Source organism: Acomys minous (assembly GCF_964271855.1).
Source record: "Acomys minous genome assembly, chromosome: 4".
In the NCBI taxonomy this organism is placed as follows: domain Eukaryota; kingdom Metazoa; phylum Chordata; class Mammalia; order Rodentia; family Muridae; genus Acomys; species Acomys minous.
Window position 1 is genome coordinate 63388022 of NC_140486.1, and position 23041 is coordinate 63411062.

The 23041-nt window shown below is 43.8% G+C and overlaps 2 protein-coding genes across 5 annotated transcripts in view; both read right to left on the reverse strand.

Annotated features, from left to right (window-relative positions):
* Positions 1–1083: 1083 nt before the first annotated feature.
* On the reverse strand, positions 1084–16875 carry LOC311596266 (myosin light polypeptide 6-like; the record flags this gene model as incomplete). The annotated part of the gene is made up of 3 exons (XM_084779532.1): positions 1084–1409; positions 16036–16176; positions 16866–16875. 3 exons carry the CDS (start codon positions 16873–16875, stop codon positions 1084–1086), a joined length of 477 nt encoding a protein of 158 aa, XP_084635658.1.
* A 2218-nt stretch (positions 16876–19093) lies between these two features.
* The window catches only part of RNF138 (ring finger protein 138), a 32983-nt gene continuing 29035 nt past the window's right edge, over positions 19094–23041 (reverse strand). For 3 of the 4 annotated variants that reach the window (XM_084779115.1, XM_084779113.1, XM_084779116.1), the window contains 2 exons: positions 22917–23024; positions 19094–21278 (listed from right to left, as the gene is read on the reverse strand). In XM_084779115.1, the coding sequence (XP_084635241.1) occupies positions 21210–21278; positions 22917–23024 (177 nt within the window). In that variant the 3' untranslated portion in view covers positions 19094–21209. The remainder of the gene's footprint in view (positions 21279–22916; positions 23025–23041) is intronic. The other variant, XM_084779114.1, reaches the window with a different exon arrangement.

The window sequence follows — 23041 nt, forward strand, 5'->3', positions numbered from 1 at the left end:
GTCAGAGGACTGTGGACAAGCTGCCTTATCCATGAGGGACCATAGAAGGAGGGCCCACGACCGAAGAGCCCAGAGCATGGTGTCTGCAAACATACTTAACATAGACCTAGGCCTGGCTAGCTTTAAGGTACAGATGTGAAGTCAATAAATGTCTAATTAAATTTGTACTAAAAATTATATGCCACGCTCATCTGTTGCCAAATTTAATATTCACAAATATTTTTGCACTTGAAAAAACTCCACAATCAGAGGTTTTTTTTCTCACTTTGCAGGCAATTGCAGGTAAACACACATATGAAGAGAGACAGAACAGATTTTTTTTAATTGTCGCCAAATAGTCCCAAAATCAGAATTAAGAAAACACATCAAATATTTTATGAGGGGAAAGCTATACTTGCATAATATGGGAATGTCATGATTTTTTAAAAATAGCTGAGAAGGTGTGAGATAGGAATAGAAATTAAGGAGTGAATCAGGTCTTCAAAAATGCAGGATGTTTTAACACTGTGACTGTGAGTCTGCAGGACTGCGTTCACAGCCATCCTGGGATAATAGTTTCCTTTTGGCTGTTGTGATAAAATACCCTTACCAAAAGCAAAACCTGTTGCGGGGTGTCAACCAAAGAAGACTGCTCAGACTTTTTATTTTTTTCAGGGAAAAGAGCAAGTTTCATTTGGTGAAGGCAAACATCATCCAAAAGAGATCAGATGGGCAAGGTGCTGTGATAAGGGAGCCTCTGGGGCCACACAGAAATCTCACACTGGGCAAGGCACAGGCTCAGGCTCCGGCTCCGGCTCCGGCTCCGGCTCCGGCTCCGGCTCCGGCTCCGGCTCCGGCTCCGGCCCCGGCTCCGGCTCCGGCTCCGCTCTAGCTCAGACTCTGGCTCAGGCTCCGACTCAGCCTCCAGCTCAGGCTCAGGCTCAAGCTCCGGCACAGACTCCGGCTCAGGCTCAAGCTCCGGCACAGACTCCGGCTCAGGCTCCAGCTCAGGCTCAGGCTCCGGCTCTGGCTCCGGCACAGGCACAGGATCCGGCATAGGCTTGGCATGTGGAAATGCCATTCAGCACCATCCGGGCAAGCTCTTCACGGCCCAGCCACCAGCATCTCTACTTCCTCTTCTGTCATCTTCTCACCCAGTGTGACATGACTGATTTCCGCCCCCATGACGGTTCCATTCCCTTCATTGTCAAACACACAAAGGCCTTCAACACAATCCTCATGAGTTCCCTGGTCCTTGCTCTTGGCTACAGTCCGCTGCATCGGCAGGAAGTGCTCGAAGTCCAGACCCATCACATTCGTCTCATCACTCTTAGGGTTCCCCAGGACCTTGAACACCTCGACAATGGTAGGGTTCTGGCCCAGGGCCCTAATCACATCCCCACATTGGCTGTACAGGACTTTGCCATCACCTGTTCAGTCAAAGAGCTGGAAAGCCTCCTTGAATTCTGTGGTCTGGGCCTTGGTAAAATCACACATCTTGGCTGCTCAGCTCTGTGAGACCTTTTCCTGCAGTCATGGCCCAATAGCAAGTATTGATTAGCCAAGAGGCAACTACACTGAGTGTTTGATCCCAGTCTAACTCTGAGCCTTCCTCAGAGAGAGCTGTTGAGCAAAGAAGCCATGTTCTGTTCTGGGCTGACACGCTTCAATTAATGAAAACAGTTAGGAGATGCAGAACTACAGAAGCCAAAAGGCAAGGTGATTACATGCCTAGACTTTCCCAGAACTATGGACTTTGATGGATATGGTCTTTGTTTTTGTTTTAGCAGGTGGTGTTGTCTACGTGCTGAGTTTTATGGCCTGAATGGTACTTCCATTATGGAGTCGGTTGTGCTAAGGACTATAGCCCTGTTACAATCCCCACTTCTCTTAGTAAATGAGTCAAATTGTGACTCCTCCTTTACATAATTGTCTAAATAGTTTAAGATGCAGGGCCCCACCACTAATTAGTTGGGGCGAGAAATTAAAGGCCCAGCTAGTGCCAATAGCAGAGTGGCCAAGGAGATCAAGAGAGCATAGGCTTGCACCAACGATCTGATTATGTCTTTGTCTCTTTCTCTTTTTGAGGTTTTGCCCAACCGTGGAAAGATTTTCTCTAATTATTCCTTATCAATTAACAGGTCCTTTCCAAAGCCATGCATAGCCTCCCTTATCTCATGAGAAGTAAGTTTAAGTCTCTCTGATTCTATAGGACCGTTTCTGTGAAGGAATCCAACTGTCCTGTCAATTCGGAAATGGACACGTTTCATACCTCTAGGTCCTGATCAACCTGCCTACTTAGTTTTTAAAGTTTTTATCTCCCATGATAAAGGCTAATGTGTCTATGGCTGTTGTCAGGTCCAACCATGAGTGAGATGAAGACAGGAACAGCTCTTTTTTTTTTTTAAGTAGTCCGGAGTCCATTTATATAAGCATGCCCAGGGAGAGTGTGTACTAAGGAGCATAAAGGGGGGTTCACAGTTTGGAAGGCATTTGAAGAGGCACTTTTAGTTAATCCCCTAATAACGTGCCCATTAGGTAGTCTCAGAGGGCCAGTAATATTGCTACTGTCCAGACAAATTAACCTGCAAGGCAAAATAGCAGGCCACAGAATAAGGGGGAAAGCCTAGGCTAGGGGTATGGATGTTACACTGTAAGTCCTTTAACGTTCATTAGGCTCCGCCCAGTCATGGTGAGTTCTGTCAGTCAATGGCTGAGTCTGGCCTCTTCCTATCCCTGTGTAGTATGGGGACTGGAAGTCTAAGCATGAAGAGTGATCCTGGCTGGTCTCTGGCTAGGATTGATTAACTAAGTGGTGGGCCGATTCAAGAGCAGGATGCGGAAGGTGGGACTCTGGCCCCAGGTGTGTTTAGTGCTCTGGAGGGGAGAGTTGGTTGGGGCCTTGGCATGGGTAGGAGATCTTTGTTAGTTCTGGGGACCCCAAGAGATGGTTCAAATCTATCCATAGGGTGCCTTCCTGTGGCAGAAAGTCTGATTTCCCAGGTTCTCTTATGTTTCTCAAAAGAATTTTTCCAGGAAGTCTCAGTTTTGCACAACCCCAATTTTTGTAATGGAAATGCCCTTGTTCCTGGCAACTAGAGGACTCAATTGCAGGACATGCGTAGAGTTGTAAACTCGGTGTCCCTATCTCAAGAGATAAACTCCCACATCTTTCCTTTCTCTAATACAACGAGACACTTAAAGTGGACATGAGTGAGTGAAGGTCGGGATGGAATATGGGTTCCTGGTCTGGAGTCACACTAGCTAATCCCTTCCCTGTATCTGCTTTCTCAGTACCCGGGTCCAGGCCTGAGGGTGGTGGGGATTGAACCCTGACCTTTTACGTTCATAACCATAGGGCAAAACTCGGGAAGAGGCAGAGGAGAAGGGACTGGAAAGGCCTGGAGCCCAATGAAACATTAATTTCAACGAGTCCATAGTCCAGAAGTAATCCATATTCAGCAGCGTCTGTGGCTTCTGCTGTCTTGGCCTGGGTGTGCTGGACCAATGATTTAATGTCAGCTACCTTCATGGCCATAAAAATGGAGAGAATCACCATGTAGGGTATTTTACAAGTTGGTTCCTCTGCCCCTTTGGCTACCGGTGTGACCCAACAGTAGCACCTTACTCAAACAAGGGGAAGCTGGTGGTGGACTCAGAGGTCAGCTAAGTCTCACAAATAGTACAATAAATAGTCTTTATGGAGGACTGTAGGATCTGTGATGCCTTGAGAAAGAAATGACTAGTGAGTTTTGCCAGCTACAGTTCTCTGAGCCAGGTAAGCAGTGGGGGGAGGTCTTTCAAACATAATCTCATAGGGAGTAAATCCACTCGTCCCAAAAAGGAAGGAGGCCTATCCACCCTTCATTGAACTCTAATAAGAGTCTTATTTGTTGCTTTTTTTAAAATCCAGTTCACTCTTCCTACCTGCCTAGAACTCTAAGATCTATATGCACAATGAAGTTTTCAATCTATGGCTAAAGCTCTGAAGCCATAGCTATTTATTGAGAGGTCTTGGCTATGAAAGCCAGGCATTGTCAGACCCCATTGCTGGAGGGAGGGGCACAGCAAATCAGGGGGCCTGCTCCTGGAGAAGTTTTTTAACTACCATTTGAGCAGTTGTCAGTCCTCCCAGAAAGGGTATCTATCAAAAACTAACAGGTATTTTTATCCTCCCCCAACAGACTGAATCTTGGTGAAGCCAGTTTTCCCAGTGAAGCCAGTTCACTGGGGTGTTGGTCTCTGTTTTGGATTCACTTGAGCACAAACCTGGTATCTGGCTGAGACATCCCATGCTAAGCTGACCAGTCTAGGTAGAACATACCTTGGTGTGAGCAACTCAGAAAGTTTTGTGGACCCCAGATTAGTAGCCTGGTGACAAGTTACCAAAGTCCTGCCAGTTGTTTCCAGGAGAATGATCTTTCCCTCTGGTGTCCTCTGTCAACCTGTGGATTTGAGCTGTCCATTTCTTCTTTACCACAGAGTCTCAGGGCGTGTCCTCAGAATATCGACAGGCTCCTCTGGTCTTAGGGCTATCTGAGAGGCAGTCAAGTCAGTACCCAACTCACCTCTTCCTTCACTGGGTTCATCATTTTTATGTCCTCAAAGTGGAGCAGCAGTGGAAGACAGAAGATCACAGGGGAAGCCAACTAGACTCTAGGGGAGCCAAGATTTTCTCCATGTTTTTAATATTTGTTTCCCCAGTGGGAAGAAGCCCTCTGTCTCTATTGCTCATACCTACCGTGAACTTGTGCAATAGTAAAAGCATGCAGACTGGTGGTCTGTGTGCGGTGGACTTTACTTTCTCCCATCTGAGAGCCAGATGTCTCAGATGGGTCTATTCTGTTCTCTAGGCTGATGTACCTGGTTTGGGCCCATATTGTTTCGGCTAAAGGAACTACTATATCTCCCACTTATCTGGTTTCTTCTTTCGTCTCCTGACAGTCATGGATGAGCACTTGCGGGTCCTCAGAAGGCAAGAGGGTAACAGGATTGATGATGGTGGGCTTATCAAACCAGACTCAAGGGTGGTCCAGGAATAAGGGTTGGTACTAGGTCACAGAGGCATTAGATAGTCACTGTTCCTTGGAGGAGGGCCTCAATGGCATGGAGTCTGTGAGTATAAGATCTTGACTAGAATTAACTCTTCTGTTGCCTCACCCTCACCTCCACACTGGGACCTGGACCTACCTGGACCATGAGCAAGAGTCTATCAACAATATAAGCAAGTGCTCCGGAGTGGGACAGGCAGAGGTTTTTTAGGCTTCTCTGGGCAACCTGGCAGAGCCGAAAGGATTCAAGTCCCCAACAAGAGGCACAGTTTGTAAGTAAGAAGGCATCTCACACCAGAGAAAGCCACTGGTCAATACAAGAAAACAGAACTGACAGAAACACAGAGAGAGAGACAGAGAGACAGAGACAGACAGACAGACAGACAGACAGACAGACAGAGACAGAGAGAGAGGGAGAGAGACCTAGAAAGACACATACTAAAGACAACCAGGAGTGGCCACCAAATATTCATACACCTGAAACAGGCAGGTAGAATCCAATGGCATCTCACACAGATCCTAGACACTTAATGAAAGGCCATGTCTCATCTCTCTTACATGCCCAAACAGAAGACACATTAACCAGACGTATCCGGAGGTGACAAACCAGGCAACTTTTTACTGTTTCCTTTTGGAGTGGAGGTGTCAGAGTCCTCTGAAGCATTGCTAGGCAGTGGATGATCAAAGGGAGTCCTGGGGACCTGGAACATCTCAAGTCATACTCGCCCTAGAAGCCCCCTGAACAGCACACACTCTTCCTCACTCCAAGGGGCTCTGAGATCCTAGTGTTTCAAGTCTGGGGAATCTCTGCGGGACCTCCAGAATGTTGTGGAGTGTGCACCAGAGAAGACTGCTCAAACATGAATGTAAGCCAGTAAGTAAACTCAGTGGCTTGTTTATAGATAACACCACCTTCCATAATAAGAACAAAGACCCATAAAAAGTCCATCAAAGTCCATAGTTATGGGACAATCTCTAGATGAACAAACATTGATTTTTGGCTTCTGTAGATCTGCTTTTGGCTAACTGTTCTTGTTAACTGCAACCAACCCATATATCAACCCAGGATATGTTTCATTTTTTATTTTGTTTTGGAGTGTGTGTGTGTGTGTGTGTGTGTGTGTGTTTAGCGGAGGGGGGGAGTGCTAAAAAGTTCACCCTGAGAAAGGCTTGCTGCTATACTGGGATCCTGAAAACCCAATGTAGTTGCCAGCTGGCTACTACAAGACTCTCTACTGGCTTAAACTCATGTCGGAGAAGCCTTCTCTGGGACACCCCACAATAGTAGGTTGGCTGAAACTTTACTGCCCAGACCACAGACCCTTTGGTGAAAAACACCTTGCCTTCTACAAGTTAGGATTCTTCTGTGTCCTCCTCTGTGTGTGTGTGTGTGTGTGTGTGTGTGTGTGTGTGTGTGTACTGTTAGTTTATTCCTTAACAACTCCAAACAAATTCACCCTTGTCACCTCTCACAGTGACAAGTTCCTATGAAGGGACAAATGGCTGTGCCTGTATGCCCTCCACTTGCCTGTTCCCAGCTGGCTCCCACCTTGCTCTCACATTTCTCTCTATGTAGCATTAGTGAATTGCCTCTGGTGTGGATGAGACAGAATATGGCCCCGGGTGTGTGTCAAAGACTTAGTTCCCAGATGTTAGCACTATTGAGAGTCAGTTGGATCACAAGTGTGCTAAGCACAAGGGTGAATGGCCTACTGGTGAATTCAAGGCTCCACTGGCTACTCGCAGGCGGGCCTGGTTGGACGAATGCTGGGCACACTAGAACTGGTAAGACGGGAGGAGGGGAAGAGAGAAGGCCTGGGAAGAATATAGAAAAGTGGGGAGGGAAAGATCAGATGACACTCTAACATCAATTTCTTTTTCTAATTGTGTGTGTGTGTGTGTGTGTGTGTGTGTGTGTGTGTGTGTGAGAGAGAGAGAGAGAGAGAGAGAGAGAGAGAGAGAGAGAGAGAGAGAGAGAGAGAAAGGTGCCCTCAGAGGAGAGATTACGGGAGTAGAGTGGAACTGTTGGTGCAAACATGTAGCTCTCACCTCAGGGGAGTAAGAAAGAACTTATTCTGGAGCCAAATAGGAATGATCATGACCCAGGAACACTGGTTCCATCATGGTAACTGTGTCAGGAAGTCCTTAAAGTAACAGAACAAAGACAGTCATAAATCAAGATACCTTAAAAATACATTGGTAGGCCGGGTGTGGTGGCACACGCCTTTAATCCCAGCACTCGGGAGGCAGAGGCAGGTGGATCGCTGTGAGTTCGAGGCCAGCCTGGTCTACAAAGTGAGTCCAGGACAGCCCAGGCTAACACAGAGAGACTCTGTCTCGAAAAACCAAAAAAAAAAAAATTACATTGGTGGTGCAGAGCCCCCCAAGACCAAGATCTCAGCACAAAGGAGATTAATTTGCCCCAGAGAAACAGAGGGCAAGGAATAAGAAACAAAGAGGAGACCGAAACAAGGGAGAAAAAGAGAACAGCGTAGAGAGAACAGGGATGTTGTCCCAGAAGGGACAAAGGACTGCCTCTGGATAGAGAGGAGACACAGGAAAACGGTGGTCTATAAAGGCAAAAGAGGAAACCCCGTGTTAGGGTGAGGTGGTTAATTTTTAATTGGGCATGTTAATTAGGTGAGCCAAAGGGGGCTTTGATTGCTGCACTTCAATACTCTATAGGTGGACCTTGGCAGTCAGCCTGGGAGGAGGAAGTGGCCAAATAAGGCACCAGACCTTGGTGGCTAGCCTTAGGAATGTAATCTATCAGTTTTCAGCAAGGCACAGGGAACAGGGAGAAGGGCAAGGCCTGCCAGCCATGTTTGAGCTGCCTAAGTCTCTTCATGTGGAAACCCCAGGAAGGTGGGTTACAGCAAAGCAGGTGGTCTCTGCTCTGGGCCTCGATGTCATCTGATGACTATCTTAGCCTTTGGTTTGGTGGAAGCTGGAGTTCTTTTTATATTCTGAAATGATTTAGCTAAAAGTCAGGAAGGCGTTATCACAAACACAGGTAGTCGACAAATGGCTATTTGAGGGCTGAACATAGCCCACGATTTAGCCAGTGCTCTGGCTCCTCATTCACGGAAGTTCTTAACAGCTTCTCGGCTCTGTAGACTCTGCACCGGTATGTCTGCCCACCCCCACCCCCCAGGCCTGGGAAACCTCCCATCTGAGAAACAACTCAGCTAAGCTGAAGACTGAAAGGACTGGGTGAAACACTGTGATGCCCAGTCTTCAAGCCCCCATATTTAGGACAGGTAAGTAACCTCAAAGGTGAAGCCCTCCCCAGCCCCACCCCCATCCTCCTCCATCACAGAGCCAAGTGCACCCTGGCCCAGGATGCCAACACACTATGGGAGGGGTCAGTTACAGCTGGAGTAGTTGTGGGTCCAGCCACTACCAAACACCAACCAGGTGATCTGAGAAGCGAGAAGTGAGCCCACAGGTAAGGTGACATATGTAGTCACACTGCCATGTTCCGCCCTGTTTGGTTGGGCCTTTTGTATGAAAAGGAGTGATGCCCTCTCACTTCTGCCTTCTGTGGCTCAGCAGTAGATTCTGTGCCCGTGTGACCTTGGCACTCGAGAGTGTGGACAATGTACATCTAGCTGAGCTCAGATCCACCATGGTTAAGCAAGGGAATAAGCAGCACCTGGAGTCTACAATTAATTTTCAACAGGATGGTCAAGGAAACATTTACCATTAGGTGTGAGAAGCCTGGGAGAAAGAGGAAATGGAAGGATCCAGTGGGTCCTGGAAAACTACAGGCGAGTCTGGGCCCTGGGGCCCTCTGCAAACTGTGGTAACAGCCAAGGAAAAAATAGGCAGTAAAAACCTTGAACCCCTACCCGGACTAGCCGATGGACATTCTCCACTGTTGAGTGGAGAAGGAGATCTAACTTTCACACAAACTCTGGTGCCCCATATTTGAACAAGTCCCTTGGACGGAGATGCCTGGTGGCACTCAGAGGAAAGATAAGAGGTCACCAAGGAGAGACTTGATACCGTATGAGCATATTCAGGGGGAGGAGGTCCCCCTCAGACACAGACTTAGGGGAGGGGAGGGGAGTAGGGGGGAAGTGGGAGGAAGGGAGGAATGGGAGGATACATAGGATGGGCTAACAACTGAGATGTAATATGTATAAATTAATAAAAATGTATTAAAAAACAAAAAACAAAAAAAACAAAAAACAAAAAGAAGAAAAAAAAAGTCAAAGGATTAAAGACAGAAAAAAAAAAAAAAAGAAAAGAAAACATTTTAGCCAGCCATGGTAGCCCACACCAGGAGCTGGAGAGTTGGGGAGGTGGCAGCAGGATCATCAAAAGTTCAAGGTCATCCTTGGCTACACAGTGAGCTGGGCTATGCTGGACTGCATAAATGTAGCTTTGTCTTTTTTTTTTTTTTAAAGATTTTTATTATTATTATTTATACAGTATTCTGCCTATATGTGTGCCTACAGGCCAGAAGACGGCACCAGATCTCATTATAGATGGTTGTGAGCCACCACGTGGTTTCTGGGAATTGAACTCAGGACCTTTGGAAGAACAGACAGTGCTCTTAACCTCTGAGACATCTCTCTCAGCGGTAGCAGTTCAGTCCTCTGTAGTGGCTAAATCCAGTTTGCAGTTTCTCTCGGGGCTTGCCCATGCCCCTTCAGAGACACCAGCACCAACTACAGCCCTTTCAAATTTGCTTCGGTTTTAAGTATCCTAGCCTCTCCTCTTCGCTACCCCAGGGCCAGGGATGATGACTGGTTCTTTTAGTTGTTTCCTCTGTGATAACTTCCGGTCAATAGCCCTATACTTACTTTGTTTTTGTTTTTGTTTTTCAAGACAGAATTTCTCTGTGTAGACCAGGCTGGCTTCGAACTCACAGAGATCCCCCTGCCTCTTGCTTCCCAAGTCCTGGGATTGTGTGCCACCATGCCTGGGAAAAAATATTTTTATTAAACTCTGTCCTTGTAAACATCAACAACAAAGCTGGCATTTGAATATTGAAGGGGAAGTTGGCGTACACGCACTGGGGACTTTATAGCAAGAGAGTTCTGAATAGAAGGAAGAGCACGTGATGGCCCCATCAAGAGCACTGCTCAAAGAATGGTAAAGATGACACGTGGCTGTGGAGGGCAAATAAGATAACAGAAGGGGCCGACATAGGGTGAGCAGAGGACACTGGCAAGACTTCAGCTCTACTCAGTGCGGTAACGAGCCACTGGATGATCTTGAACAAGAAACGACAAGTTTCATTGGGATTGTTCCGGATGCTGTATTGGAAACTTCACTCAAAGATCCACAAATGGAAATGTGTGTAAAAAAAAAAAAAATCTGCAGGGGAGCTGGTTCCCTCCAAGGGAGTAACCATGCTCCCTTGGTGCAAGGAAGATCCTGGGAATAAGTGGAGTCAATGGGGCTTGGACAGAGCATGATATGTGAGCAAAAAGGAGAAATCAAAGGTGAGGAGTGATTTTAGAGCACTGAATTATTATTAGCTGAATTTGAAAAGCTGAAGAAAGCATGGTTTGGGTGGAGTGGAAGGAAATGGGGGTTCAATTTAGACAGAGTAAGGTTACGTTATCATGTAAATGGTGTGATGGTTCATCTTCCCTGTGAATCACCTAGGAGACACACCTTTGGGCATGCCTGTGGGATTGTTTCCACTGAGGACTGAGCCAAGAGGACTTGCCCTGAATGTAGGCCGGTATCTCACTTGCTGGTACCTCAGATTGAATAAAAATGGAAATAAAGTAGAAAGCAAGATGAGCATTCAGTTCTCTACTTGATCGTAGATACAATGTGACCACACACTTACAGGCCATACACTTACACTGCTATATTTTGTTTTGCCATGACTGACTGTATCCCATGAAACCATGAGACAAAAGGAACCCATCCTTCACTAAGTTGATTTTGTCAGCAGTTTGTCACAATGATGAGAAAAGCAGCTAACAAAGCAGCCTGGAAGCCAAGTCCATGCATTGTGGCACTTGAGGCCTTCTTGCAAAAACCATCCCTCAATCTCCATCCTTTAATCCCTCCATGCTACCTCTACAGCTGTTGCCTCTTGGCTTAAGCATCACCTCCCCCAAAGACCACTCCTGACTTCCAGGAGCCAAGTGCCTTCACTCGGGGCTGCCAACACATACAAAAGTCCTTAACAATTTAGTTGTCATTAGTCAGATGAACTGAATCTGCTTAAACTGCGTTTAGTGATATCTTGAAGTCCTTTTTAGTACCATGATAACCATGGCAGGTGAGGGTTTTTTTTTTTCATGATTATTAGATGATATAATTTATACACCATATAATTACTCTAAGTGTGAAATGTACAATGACTCAGTATACTCACTTTGGGGGGGGGGGTTCAAGACAGGGTCTCTCTGTGTAGCCTTAGCTGTCCTGGACTCACTTTGTAGACAGGATGGTCTCAAAGTCACAGTGATCCACCTTCCTCTGCCTCCCAAGAGCTGAGATTAAAGATGTGTGCCATCACGCCCAGCTATTCACAATTTTGTGACCACAGCCCAAAAACATTTTAGAATTTTCATAACCCATCCTCCCAAAACCCTATAGCATTTAGCTATCAACATTCCATTTCTTCACAATGTTCCCAGCCCTAGAGAGCCTGTCTGGCTCCATGGTTCCTACTGTAAGCATTTTGTATAAATGGAATCATGTAATATGTGCTATCTTGTATTTGAGTTACTTCCATTATCGTGTTTTCAGCACACATCCACATTGTTGGGTATACTAATACTTCATTTCTTTTTATTGCCAAAAACCTTACTTTATACAGCCAGGCCAGGTTTTCTGCATCACTTCTTCAGTTAATGGGCAATTGACTAATGGGCTAAGAGTTTTGTCCTTTTTTTTTTTAATTAGACAAAGTCTGTGTAGCCCACACTTGCCTTGAACTTACAATCATCCCACCTCAGCCTCCTGAGTGCTGGGGTTACAGGCATGTGCCACATGCCTGGCTTATGAATTTTTTAAAAACTTTTTATTAAATGTATTTATTTATTCATTTTACATCCGGATTGCAGCCCCCTCCATTCTCTTCCCCCTGTGCCCTCTCCCCCCATACAAAGCCACCCCTGGACATCAGGGCAGATCAGGACTACACACATCCTCTTCCACTAAGACCATACAAGGTAGCCCAGTTAAGAGAAAGTGATCCAAAAGCAGGCAACAGAGTCCATGTCAAAGACAATCCTTGCTCCATTTTCTAGGAACCCACATGGAAGACCAAGCTGCCCATCAGGTACATATGTGTCAAGGGCCTACGTCCAGTCCATGCATGCTCTTTGGTCGGTGGTTCAGTCTCTGTGAGCCCCCATGGGTCTAGGTTAGTTGACTATGTTGGTCGTCTTGAGGAGTTCTTGCCCCTTTTGGGACCTTCTGTCCTTTCCCTCACTTTTTCACAAAGATCCCCAAGATCTGCCTAATGTTTGGCTGTGGAACTCAGCATCTGTTTCAATCTGCTGGTGGGTGGAGCCTCTCAGAGGACAGCTATGCTTAGGCTCCTGTCTGCAATCATAGCAGAGTGTCGTTAATAGTGTCAGACGTTGGCTCTTTCGTATGGGTTGGGTCTCAGGTTGAGCCACTCATTGGTTGGCCATTCCATCAAACTATGTTCCATCTTTATCCCTGCATGTCTTGTAGGCAGGGTAATTTTGGGTCAAAGGTTTTGTGGATGAACTGATGTTCCCCTCCCACCACTGGAAGTCCTGCCTGGCTAAGAAGTGGCCACTTCAGTTTCCATGTCCCCACAGCAAGAGCCACACCTAAATCCTCCAAGGAACTTACCCTGTCCCAGGTCTCCAACTTGTCTCAGAGATGCCCTCCCACCTTGGTTTCCCACCTCTCTCCCAGCCCTCTTACATCCCACCCATGCTCACCCTACATCTGATCCCCACCCTCATTCCCCTCTCCACACCCTCTCCCACCCAGTTCCCTCTCTTCATCCACTTCTGACGTCTATTCAATTTCCCCGTCTCAGTGAGATTTAAGCACCCTCCCTTGGGCCCTCCTTGTTACTTAGCTTCAGGTTTATGGATTATAGTATGATTATCCTGTATTTTATGGCAAATATCTACATATAAGTAAGTACATACCATGTGTGTCTTTCTGGATCTGGGTTACCTCGCTCCGGATGATCTTTTCTAGTTCCATCCATTTGCCTGCAAATTGCATTATTTCCTTGGTTTTTTGTAAAGAGTTTGTTTGTTTGTTTGTTTGTTGTATCTGCATGTACACCTGCATGCCAGAAGAGGCCATTAGATCACATTATAGATGGTTGTGAGCCACCATATGGTTGCTGGGAATTGAACTCAGGACCTCGTGAAGAGCAGTCAGTGCTTTAACCACTGAGCCATCTCTCCAGCCCCCTATTTCCTTGTTTTTAATAGCTGAATAGCATTCAATTGTGCAAATGTACCACAGTTTCTTTATCCATTCTTTGGCTGAGGGACATCTATGTTGTTTCCAGTTTCTATTATGAATAAAGCTGCTATGAACAAGGTTGTATAAGTGTCCTTGTTGTACGGTAGAGCAAATGGATGGAACTAGAAAAGATCATTCTGAGTGAGGTAACCCAGACCCAGAAAGACACACATGGTATGTACTTACTTATATGTGGATATTAGCCATAAAGTACAGGATAACCATGCTATAATCCACAAGTAACAAGGAGGGAACAAGGGAGGATGCTTGAATTTCACTCAGAAGAGGAAATAAAATAGACATCTGAAGTAGATGGAGGCAGAGAACTGGGTGGGATGGGGGGAGAGTAATGGGGGTGGAGATCAGGTTAGGGAGAGTAGAGGTGAGGGTGGGAAGGACCAGGAAGAAGAACAGAAATTGGTGGGGGGGCATCTCTTGTACAAAGGAAACTTCCAGGAGTCTATAAGAGTGACCCTCACTGAGACTCCTAGTAGCGGGGGATATGGAGCCTGAAGTTGCCACCTTACATAGCCAGGTGGTACTCCCGGTAGAGAGGAGGAGACATCAACCCACCCACAAAATCTTCAATCCAAATTTTACCCTACCTACAAGATGTGCAGAGATAAAGATGGAGCAGAATGGCCAACCAATGACTGGTCCAACTTGAGACCCACCCCATGGGGGAGAGCCAACCCGATACGATTAATGATACTCTGCTGCGTTTGCAGACAGGAGCCTAGCAGAGTTGCCCTCTGAGAGGCTCCACACAGTAGCAGATTGAAACAGATGCTGAGACCCATGGCCAAACATTAGGTGGAACTCTTGTGGAAGAGCTGGGGGAAGGATAGAGGAACTTGGAGGAGACATGAACTCCACAAGAAGGCCAACAGAGCCAGGCATGGTGGTACACGCCTTTAATCTCAGCACTCAGGAGGCAGAGACAGGTAGATCACACTGAATTTGAGGCCAGCCTGATCTACAAAGAGTGTCTAGGATAGCCAAGTCTACGCAAAGAAACCCTGTCTTGAAAACAAACAAACAAACAAACAAAAAACCCAACAGAATCAACTAAGCTAGGCCCATGGGGGCTCACAGAGACTGAGCCACCAACCAAATAGCATTCATGGACAGGACGTAGGTTCCCTACACATATGTAGCAGATGTGTAGCTTGGTCCACATGTAGGTCCTCTAACAATGAAAGTAGGGCTTGTTTCTGACTCTGTTGCCTGCCTTTAAGTCCCTTTCCCCCTAGCTGGGCTACCTGATCAGGCCTCAATGGGAGAGGACACTTAGTCCTGCCTCTACTTGAGATGCCAGGGTTGATTGGTACCCCTTGGAAGTCTACCCTTCTCTGAGAAAAAGGAGAAGGGGCCTGGGGGGAGGGGAGCATGAGAGTGGGACTGGGAGGAGAGGAGAAGGCTGGGATCAGTCTGTAAAGTGGTTAAATAAAGCAAAAAATTAAAAGAGAAATGCTAGCTCTTTTTTTTAAAGGTAAAAATACTTTTGATGCTTTTCCAAAGTTTATACTACCCAAGTCACTGCCTCAATCAAAGACCTTTTCTGCTAAGGTAAAGGAAACACACTTTTTGGACCTGTCTCCTAGGAGTCTTGATTGCACTTTCAGCATTTCCTAACCTCCCTCTACACCCCCTTGAACATCTGATGTGTTCACTCTCTTCCTTAATCTGTCTCCTGGCCGCAGGTACCAGGCACACATCTCCTTCCTGTTGTCTAAGCTTCTCCCACCACAGCCTCAGCCAGCGCCGGCCCCTTCCTCCTTCTGAGACCTCACAGTGTTTATATTTGCCATTCAAGTGGGATGTATAGTTGGAGATTTGTCTATCTACTGACTAAAGCCTGCAAGTTCACACCTGTGGTCCCAGCACTGGGGAAGCAGAGGCAGAAGGATCTGATCAAGAGCACTAGGCCATTCTTGGCTACATAGAAAGGTTGTGGCCAGCCTTAATGAAACCAGTGTCTTTCATACAGATAAACAGATATTGTAAAAAAGCTGGCAAAAAGACCATGAGTTTGGTGTAGCTCTGAGGACAGGACAGGATGCAGGCATGCTCCTTTCCCTTCCCTTTCCCCACAATGTGTTGTTCCACCTTTCCCATTTTCAGCCAGCTTCTCTCCATTTCCCTTCAATCCAGGCAGCCAACATCTATTGAGCTCCTGTGTGAGGTCATGATGGAAAGCACTGGTTCCCTGGCCTATCAATGGGGTATATATTGTTATGAATTACAGCTATATCTCCAAAACCACACTATTATAAACAGCTCTGAAATTTGATAGCAACTATCCTAGGTGAAAAGTAGGTTAACTAGCCTGTAAAAGCATACCAGGTAAGCGTGCAGCGAGTGAGGCTTTGGGTGTACTGTGCGTATGGTACTGTACTATTCCACAGTGAAAACAAGATGAGAGATTGGTGCAGCAAGTACCCAAGTCTTTGCTCCATTCTCCACTGACTCTGGACAGATTCTAAACTGCTGGGTCTTTGAATGGCCTGCCATGTCGTAGTTCTACGCTGCCATCTAGTGGCTCCCATGTGTATGTTCCAACCAGGCTGAACTGGGAAGCTGGGCTTCAGTCGGCTGTTTCCTTTCACTTCTACATGCTGCTGCTCCTTCACTCCTTGAAATGTAGGATCCAACAGGAGGACAGTTGAAATAGATGCTTCCTTCTGCAGCACCACTAGTGTTCCTGCAAGAGTCATGAAAATGGGGTACAGCACTTCGTATCTTTTAAGAAAGCAAGTTCCCTAAGACCTTCAAAACCATGTCAAGGAGTGCACAGTACTTACAACTTCCCAATTGCCTTGATATTTATATTTGAAAGACGTATAATTCCATAGGCAATTTCAGCTCCTTTTCATGTACACTTACTGAGCAGCTACTGTGAGCCAATCTCATATGAGACCATGTGACAGTTATGATCATAAAGGGGACCTGGAGGAAAATACTTATGCCTCTACGAAAGGGTGAGTTGAGTGATGTCTTTAGAAACATCCAGGCTGAGGCTCAAACCAGAAGGGCAACAAGCCAACAATGGGCATGGGGTAGGTCTTCAGGGAGAGGAGCGCGCGGGCGCATGCGCGCGCACACACACACACACACACACACACACAAAAAAAATTCTGGAAGTCTGTCCCATGTTCCACAAATCCAAATAGCCATACTATTTCAACAACCTTTTCTTTCTTTTCTTTCTTTCTTTTTCTTTCTAAACAAAAATCTTGTCCTGGGGCTAGGGAGATGATTCAGTGGCTAAGAGCACTTGCTGTTCTTCCAAGAGGTCCAAGTTTCATTCTTAGCATCCACACCACATGGCTCAGAACCTTGTAACTCCAGTTCTAGTGACATTTGATGACTTCTTCTGGCTTCTCCAGGTACCTGCACTCATGTGGACATTACTACCCTCCCCACATACATGATTTAAAGATATTTTTAAGAGAAGTGTAAAATTTTTAAATATTGGGGCTGGAATGATGGCTCAATGGTTACGAGAACTTGCTGCTCTTGCAGATGTTCCAGGTTCAATTTCCAGCACCCACATGGCAACTCACAACCAACTGTAATTCCAGGTCCACTTGGCCACCTCAAGCATCTGCACTCATGGTCACGTGTCTACATGCAGATACACAAAAGCCTACAAAACTGAATTTTTTAAATCTTATATTGACCCATAAAGGTTTTCTGAGTTAAAGCTTGACCAGTGGCAGAACTGCACTACCCAGCATTGACGCTCTCACTCTTGTCTCTTTCTCTTTGGTTTTTCGAGAAAACCTTGGCTGACCTGCAACACACAGCGATCCGCCTGCCTCTCCCTCCCAAGTGCTGGGATTGCAGGCCCACGCCAACATTGGCTCTAATACAGTCCTTCCATTTTAAAATTACTGATTTTTTTCCCCTGAAAGGTGGTTGTTTAGCAGACACATGGGTGCTAGGAATTAAACCCTGATCCTCTGGAACCATCTGTCCAGATGCACAAGCAAGCATGCATAAAGTTTTTAAAAACTAGACTAGCCTCCAACTTCCTGCCTCTACTTTCCAAGTGCTGACAAGTTTTTAAAGATAGGCTCTTGAGGACAGGATAGTCCCTATCTCCCTAGCACTGGATTAGACATGCACCACTATGCCCAGAAAACAAGTCTGATACATTCAGGGAGAGGAAGGATTAAGATAGGCTCTAATTACATAGTTTAGGCTGTTCTTGATCCTACAGCAACCCCATGCCTCAGAACTCACCACCATATTCTTAAGGATCCTTTGCACAGGGGCTGGAAGCATAACCTAATAGACTATGTGCTTCAGCCTCCAGAAACATTCTGCAATCTTGTACTGCATGCAGTTTGGTATCTGAGCAGGAATGGAATGCATACTTACCTTTTACTAGTGAGGACAGTGTGATGGCTAGTCTCTCTCAAGCCTATGACAAGTGCATGCTGTTGGTGTGAAGGGCTGGAAACTCCCTTTCCACAAGGCTCTTGTACTTGGCTATGTATGGGGTGCTTGCATGCCACAGTACTGTGGAGGTCACGGGACAACCTTGTGGAAGTCTGCTCTCTCCTTCTACCATGTGGTTCCAGGCATAGAACTCTACTTGCCAAGCTTTGTCAGCAAGTGCGTTGTACTCAGCTGCAGGGCCTTCTCCCTGACCTCTATCCCTTTTATTCTCTAATATATGATGTCTTTTAAGTAGTGTGAGTGTTTTGCCTGCATGTATGTGTAACATGAACAGATACCCTGGAGCTGGAGTTACAAATGGTTGTGAACCACCTGAGTACCAGAAACCAAACCCAAGTCCCCTACAAGAGCAAGTACTCTTAATTGTTAAGCCCCCCCCCCTCCCAACTCTCAATAAAAACTCTGGCCAGGCCTGGTGGCGCACACCTGTAGTCCCAGCACTGGGGAGGCAGAGGCAGTCGGATCACTAAGTTCGAGGCCAGCCTGGTCTACAAAGCAAGTCCAGGACAGCCAAGGCTACACAGAGAAACCCTGTCTCAAAAAACTAAAAACTCTTATGCTTTGTCTCCATTTTGTTTTCCCCAACTCTGTACTGTAGAACTGAAACTACAAGATACGTGGCATCATGCAATATATACACCTCCACTATCTACTGCACGTGGATGTATTTGGGTATTTTCTAGGGCACATCTTTGCTAAATAAGCTACAATAGTATCCCTTTGATGGGAATCTATTTGAATATAAGACCTACAATTCCTATAGAAAAATGGTTCAGTGAAAACATTGATACTTACCAAGCAACCCAGCAGAGATGACACCACATATGCAAAATATTCTTAGAGCCCTATCTTGTCTACAGCTGACTTCTCCACATTAAAGGTCAACCAGTTAGCTTTTTGCTTGACTGCTAAGAGGACTCGAATTATCTTGTTGTACAGACACTTTATGAAACAACTTTATGCAGATGTTTAGCATTGGAAATACATAAAAACAAAATCATATACAGTTCAATCTAATGTACAGTACTGTCAGCACTGACAGCCTGTCAACTTTTTCAAGTGAAAAATCGTAAGAAATCTCTTGCATGTTTTGCAGGGTCTTGTGAGACCTAAAAATGTCTATCTTAAGACAAATTTTAATTAAGACACAGAAGTAGGAGAAAACCATTTTTAATTGGAAAAATAAAGCAATACATCTCAAATAACACTGTGTTTAACAACATAAACTAAAATTTAAGGAGAAATGGCTTTCCTAACTGGCACTGTGAAACTGATGCAGCAGCCTATTGCTACAGCTTCTCTCCTTTATCCTGATACCTACAAACAACACTATTTAGGGCTTTTTCCCCCTATGAATTAAATTGTAAAGTCTATCCCTGTTCCTAATACACTGATAAAAGGAGGAATCTTAAGTTTTTTTTTTTTTTTGCACAGTCAGATGTTCCCAGAGAAAAGCAAACAAACAACCCAACCCCAAAAAACTCTTATGAAAAAGCTATTAATATATTAATATTTAACTCATCCACAAGACTTCAAAACAGGATTTCAAAATGGCCTGCCTCCAGCACAAGTTTCCCTTTAAAGAAGTTTACACATCCCAGGATTGTTTATGAACACACTGGCTAAATTAAACTTTAAAAGTATCAAAGTTATTGCTTGAAATTGGAAGAACTATGGACAGAACTCTCCTTTTAAAGAGTTCATTATACAAATGTTCCTAGAATCACACTCCTGTATGTCAACTCAAAGTGCTAGAGAACACAGTAAACATCACGCTCAAGAAACGACAGAAAAAAAGGCATTAAGATGTATGGCTTATGTGTTTGTATTACTGAACATAAATAAAGTCATTACTGTTTAACTGAAAAAGGTTTTTACAAAACTGCACATCCAAAAGTAACATTTTTATTAAATCAAGTTAAAAAATGCTCATTGTAGAAAAGTCAACAAGGGTATTAAGAAAATCAAAATATACCTTTTTTACAATATATGTATATATTAGCAGCAAACTACTTCAGAGATTTTCTTTTGCATTTAGTTATTTTTAAAGAAAGCATAACAGTGTATTAGCATGGAATGTCAGGAATTCACTCTTCACCCTTTACTCTGTGACTTGGCCTCCTCTACAATACTTTACACCAAAGATTAAAAACAAACTTGGCTTTAACTAAAATGTAGTGAAACGTAGCTGGTGAAATCGCTCTCACTACATCACCTATGCATTATTTTCAAAAAATAGCAAGTGAGCACCATGTAGCAAACTGTTTAGGTGTAATAAAAACAGCCAGCTGTACCACTTAGTATTTGGATTACTGTTTAAAAAATTTGGTAACATACAAAATTTTAAACAAATGAGATAAATACTTCAATCCTATATTGCTTGTCCATTATTAAAACTCTTAATAGAAATTCTATACATAACCTGACAAACTCTAGGCAAAGATATATATGTGTATATATACATGCAAAAGTGTATGTACATATCCACATACATCTTCAACTTTGGATTTTTAAAAAACTAATTTAAGTATAATATATCATCACTGACTGAAAAGTTTCATCAGCTAGTGAGAAATACTGACTACAAAGAACTGTCGTACAACTTATTTTAGGCTTACAAATTACTCAAGCTAGATTGGAATAACAAACTAACCACCAAAGAAAGCTTTTTTTCTCTTCTCTTGATATGTTCTAATGGCAAAGGAACAAACATTTGTACAGTATGCTTTCAAAGTCAAAATTATAAAGGAAATCTCACTAACCTTCAAAAATACTAAACATTATATAAATACAATTTTCTTATTGTTGAATTCCTCAGCGAGAATCTAAACTTTACAAAATCCCTTTGGATGATCCCACTTAGCACTTCAAGTTTCCATTCTGCAGCTCTGACAAATGGCTCAGGTTCATTAGTTTTATAGGAATCACATCTTTCAGAATTTGCTACTGTTATCTCTGTACTAAATAGAAGGAACTGCATCAAATATTAAAAACAATGAAACATTCAGAATATGTAATACAAGAAGAAAAGACAACATAGATTCCGTTTTCATCACCAAAGCGGCAAACAACCCTTTCCGTGCTAAAGTAACTCCCTAGAGAATAGGGTTAAGGTGGCCCATCTTTACTTTCAATTAAAAGCCTAATACAGTAGACTGGATTATTATTTTTATTAATATGCACAGCAAATTACTGAAACGGTGACTTCATGTTGTCTTCTCCTTAATGATGGCACTTGTAGGTACAAGGATGCAGAGATGTCTATGCACATCAGATGTTCACTTGAAAAGACTCTTCCACAGCAGTTTGATATTGGGTTTCCTCATCCAGCTGAAGATTCTTAAAAAAAAAAAAAAAAAAGTAACATGTCAACAGGAAAATAATCAATTATTCAATATTATCTAATGTATTATACATCTTCATATACATTTGCATACAAGGAGTTTATGTATAATATACTTTAAAATACGAGATTAGGCTGAGCACCACGGTATGTGCCATATTCTCAGCCACTCAGGTACCCGAGGCAAGAGGATACCTTGAGTCCAGTAGTTTAAAACAGTGCTCCATCTCAAAAATTAATGTAACAAAACATGAGGTTTTAACACATAAACATTCAAAATAAGTTCAGCTGTAATTATTTAGTAATAACTAATAACTTCTCTGCTCAGCAGAGGACACTTTACATTAACCGAAATTATAAATAAAACTAATGGTATGATAAATTTGTATCATTTCTAGAAAGACTTCTAAATTTTCAAGGGAAACTAATTTAAGAAAGATAAACATTTACCAAATTCATAGCTGAATAACAGCTTTTTTGTTTGTTTTTTGAGACAGTATTTCTCTGTGTGTAGCCCTGACTGTCCTGGAACTAGCTTTGTATGTACACCAGGCTGGCCTTGAACAAAGATCTGCCTGCCTCTGCCTCCCAAATGCTGGGATTACAGGCATGTGCCACCACACCAGGCTTGAATAACAGCTTCTTAACCACAGCATGGAACTAAGTATCCATAACTCACTCATCTTTATGACTTGGGCTTAGTAACTAGGTGCAGGCTGGCTGTTCAGAATACAGAGTGCCTGAGACTAACTAACCCTCAGCACCAAAACAAACCCACCAGCAAACAACAGCAATAACAAAACTGACTCTATCTTTAAAAAAAACTCTATTTGCTCTCAATTTTTTGTCAAATGGATTAGCTTTAAAAGATAGCAAGACTTCAACTTGACAAATGAAATTGTTTTCTATGGCAAAAAAAATTTTGCTCTTCCAAATAGCCCTTAGACAGTAACTGCCCTTAAAATGGAAGCTTAATAGTAATATACAACTACTTCCTAAAATCACTAAAGCAGCACATGTAAATTTTACAAACATTTAAAGTATTCTGAAATAGTACTGTGAAATTACAAATTCCATAAAAATGAAAATTATGCACACCTGGTGTTTACTTGAACAAGAAAACAAGCGCCAGCTATTCTTTATTGGAATTAATCACATAGCAAATAAGACCTTAACTATACACAAGCTAAATAAAGTATAACTTTACAATTAATAACACGAAAATTATCATGACTATGAAAAGTAGAGATTGATCCATTTGGGTCTGAGGCCCTTGCTGCCCTTCCTGAGTGGACAGTCTGGGTTGTGCTGGGTTCCTTTGGTTTGGTTGTTATTCTGTCTCATGTGCTAACAGCTTACTTACTCTATATCATATCCTCTCACACAGGTTATACCAGTTTTACTTCTCAAGCTGGTATAATTTCTCTCAATTCTAGATAATTTTTACTTAAACTTTCATTTTTTTCCAGTGATTATCTAATATAAATAAATTCAATTCCCAGAATTTCCACAAAGCTTAACAATACAGGAACTTGCTCTTTATCCAAGCAGTCTGATTCCACAACTTGCCTGAAAACTCAAATCCAGATTGAAAAGGTTAATTTAACTTTCTTAATCTTGAAGAACTCACTTACCACAAATTCTCCATAATCAAACTGATGTCTTTGATTTAGATGACTAACGAAATTTCTAGTAATCTGGCTAGGATCTCCCCAAGGAAGAGACACACAAATAGGACATGTCTATGAGAAACAGATTG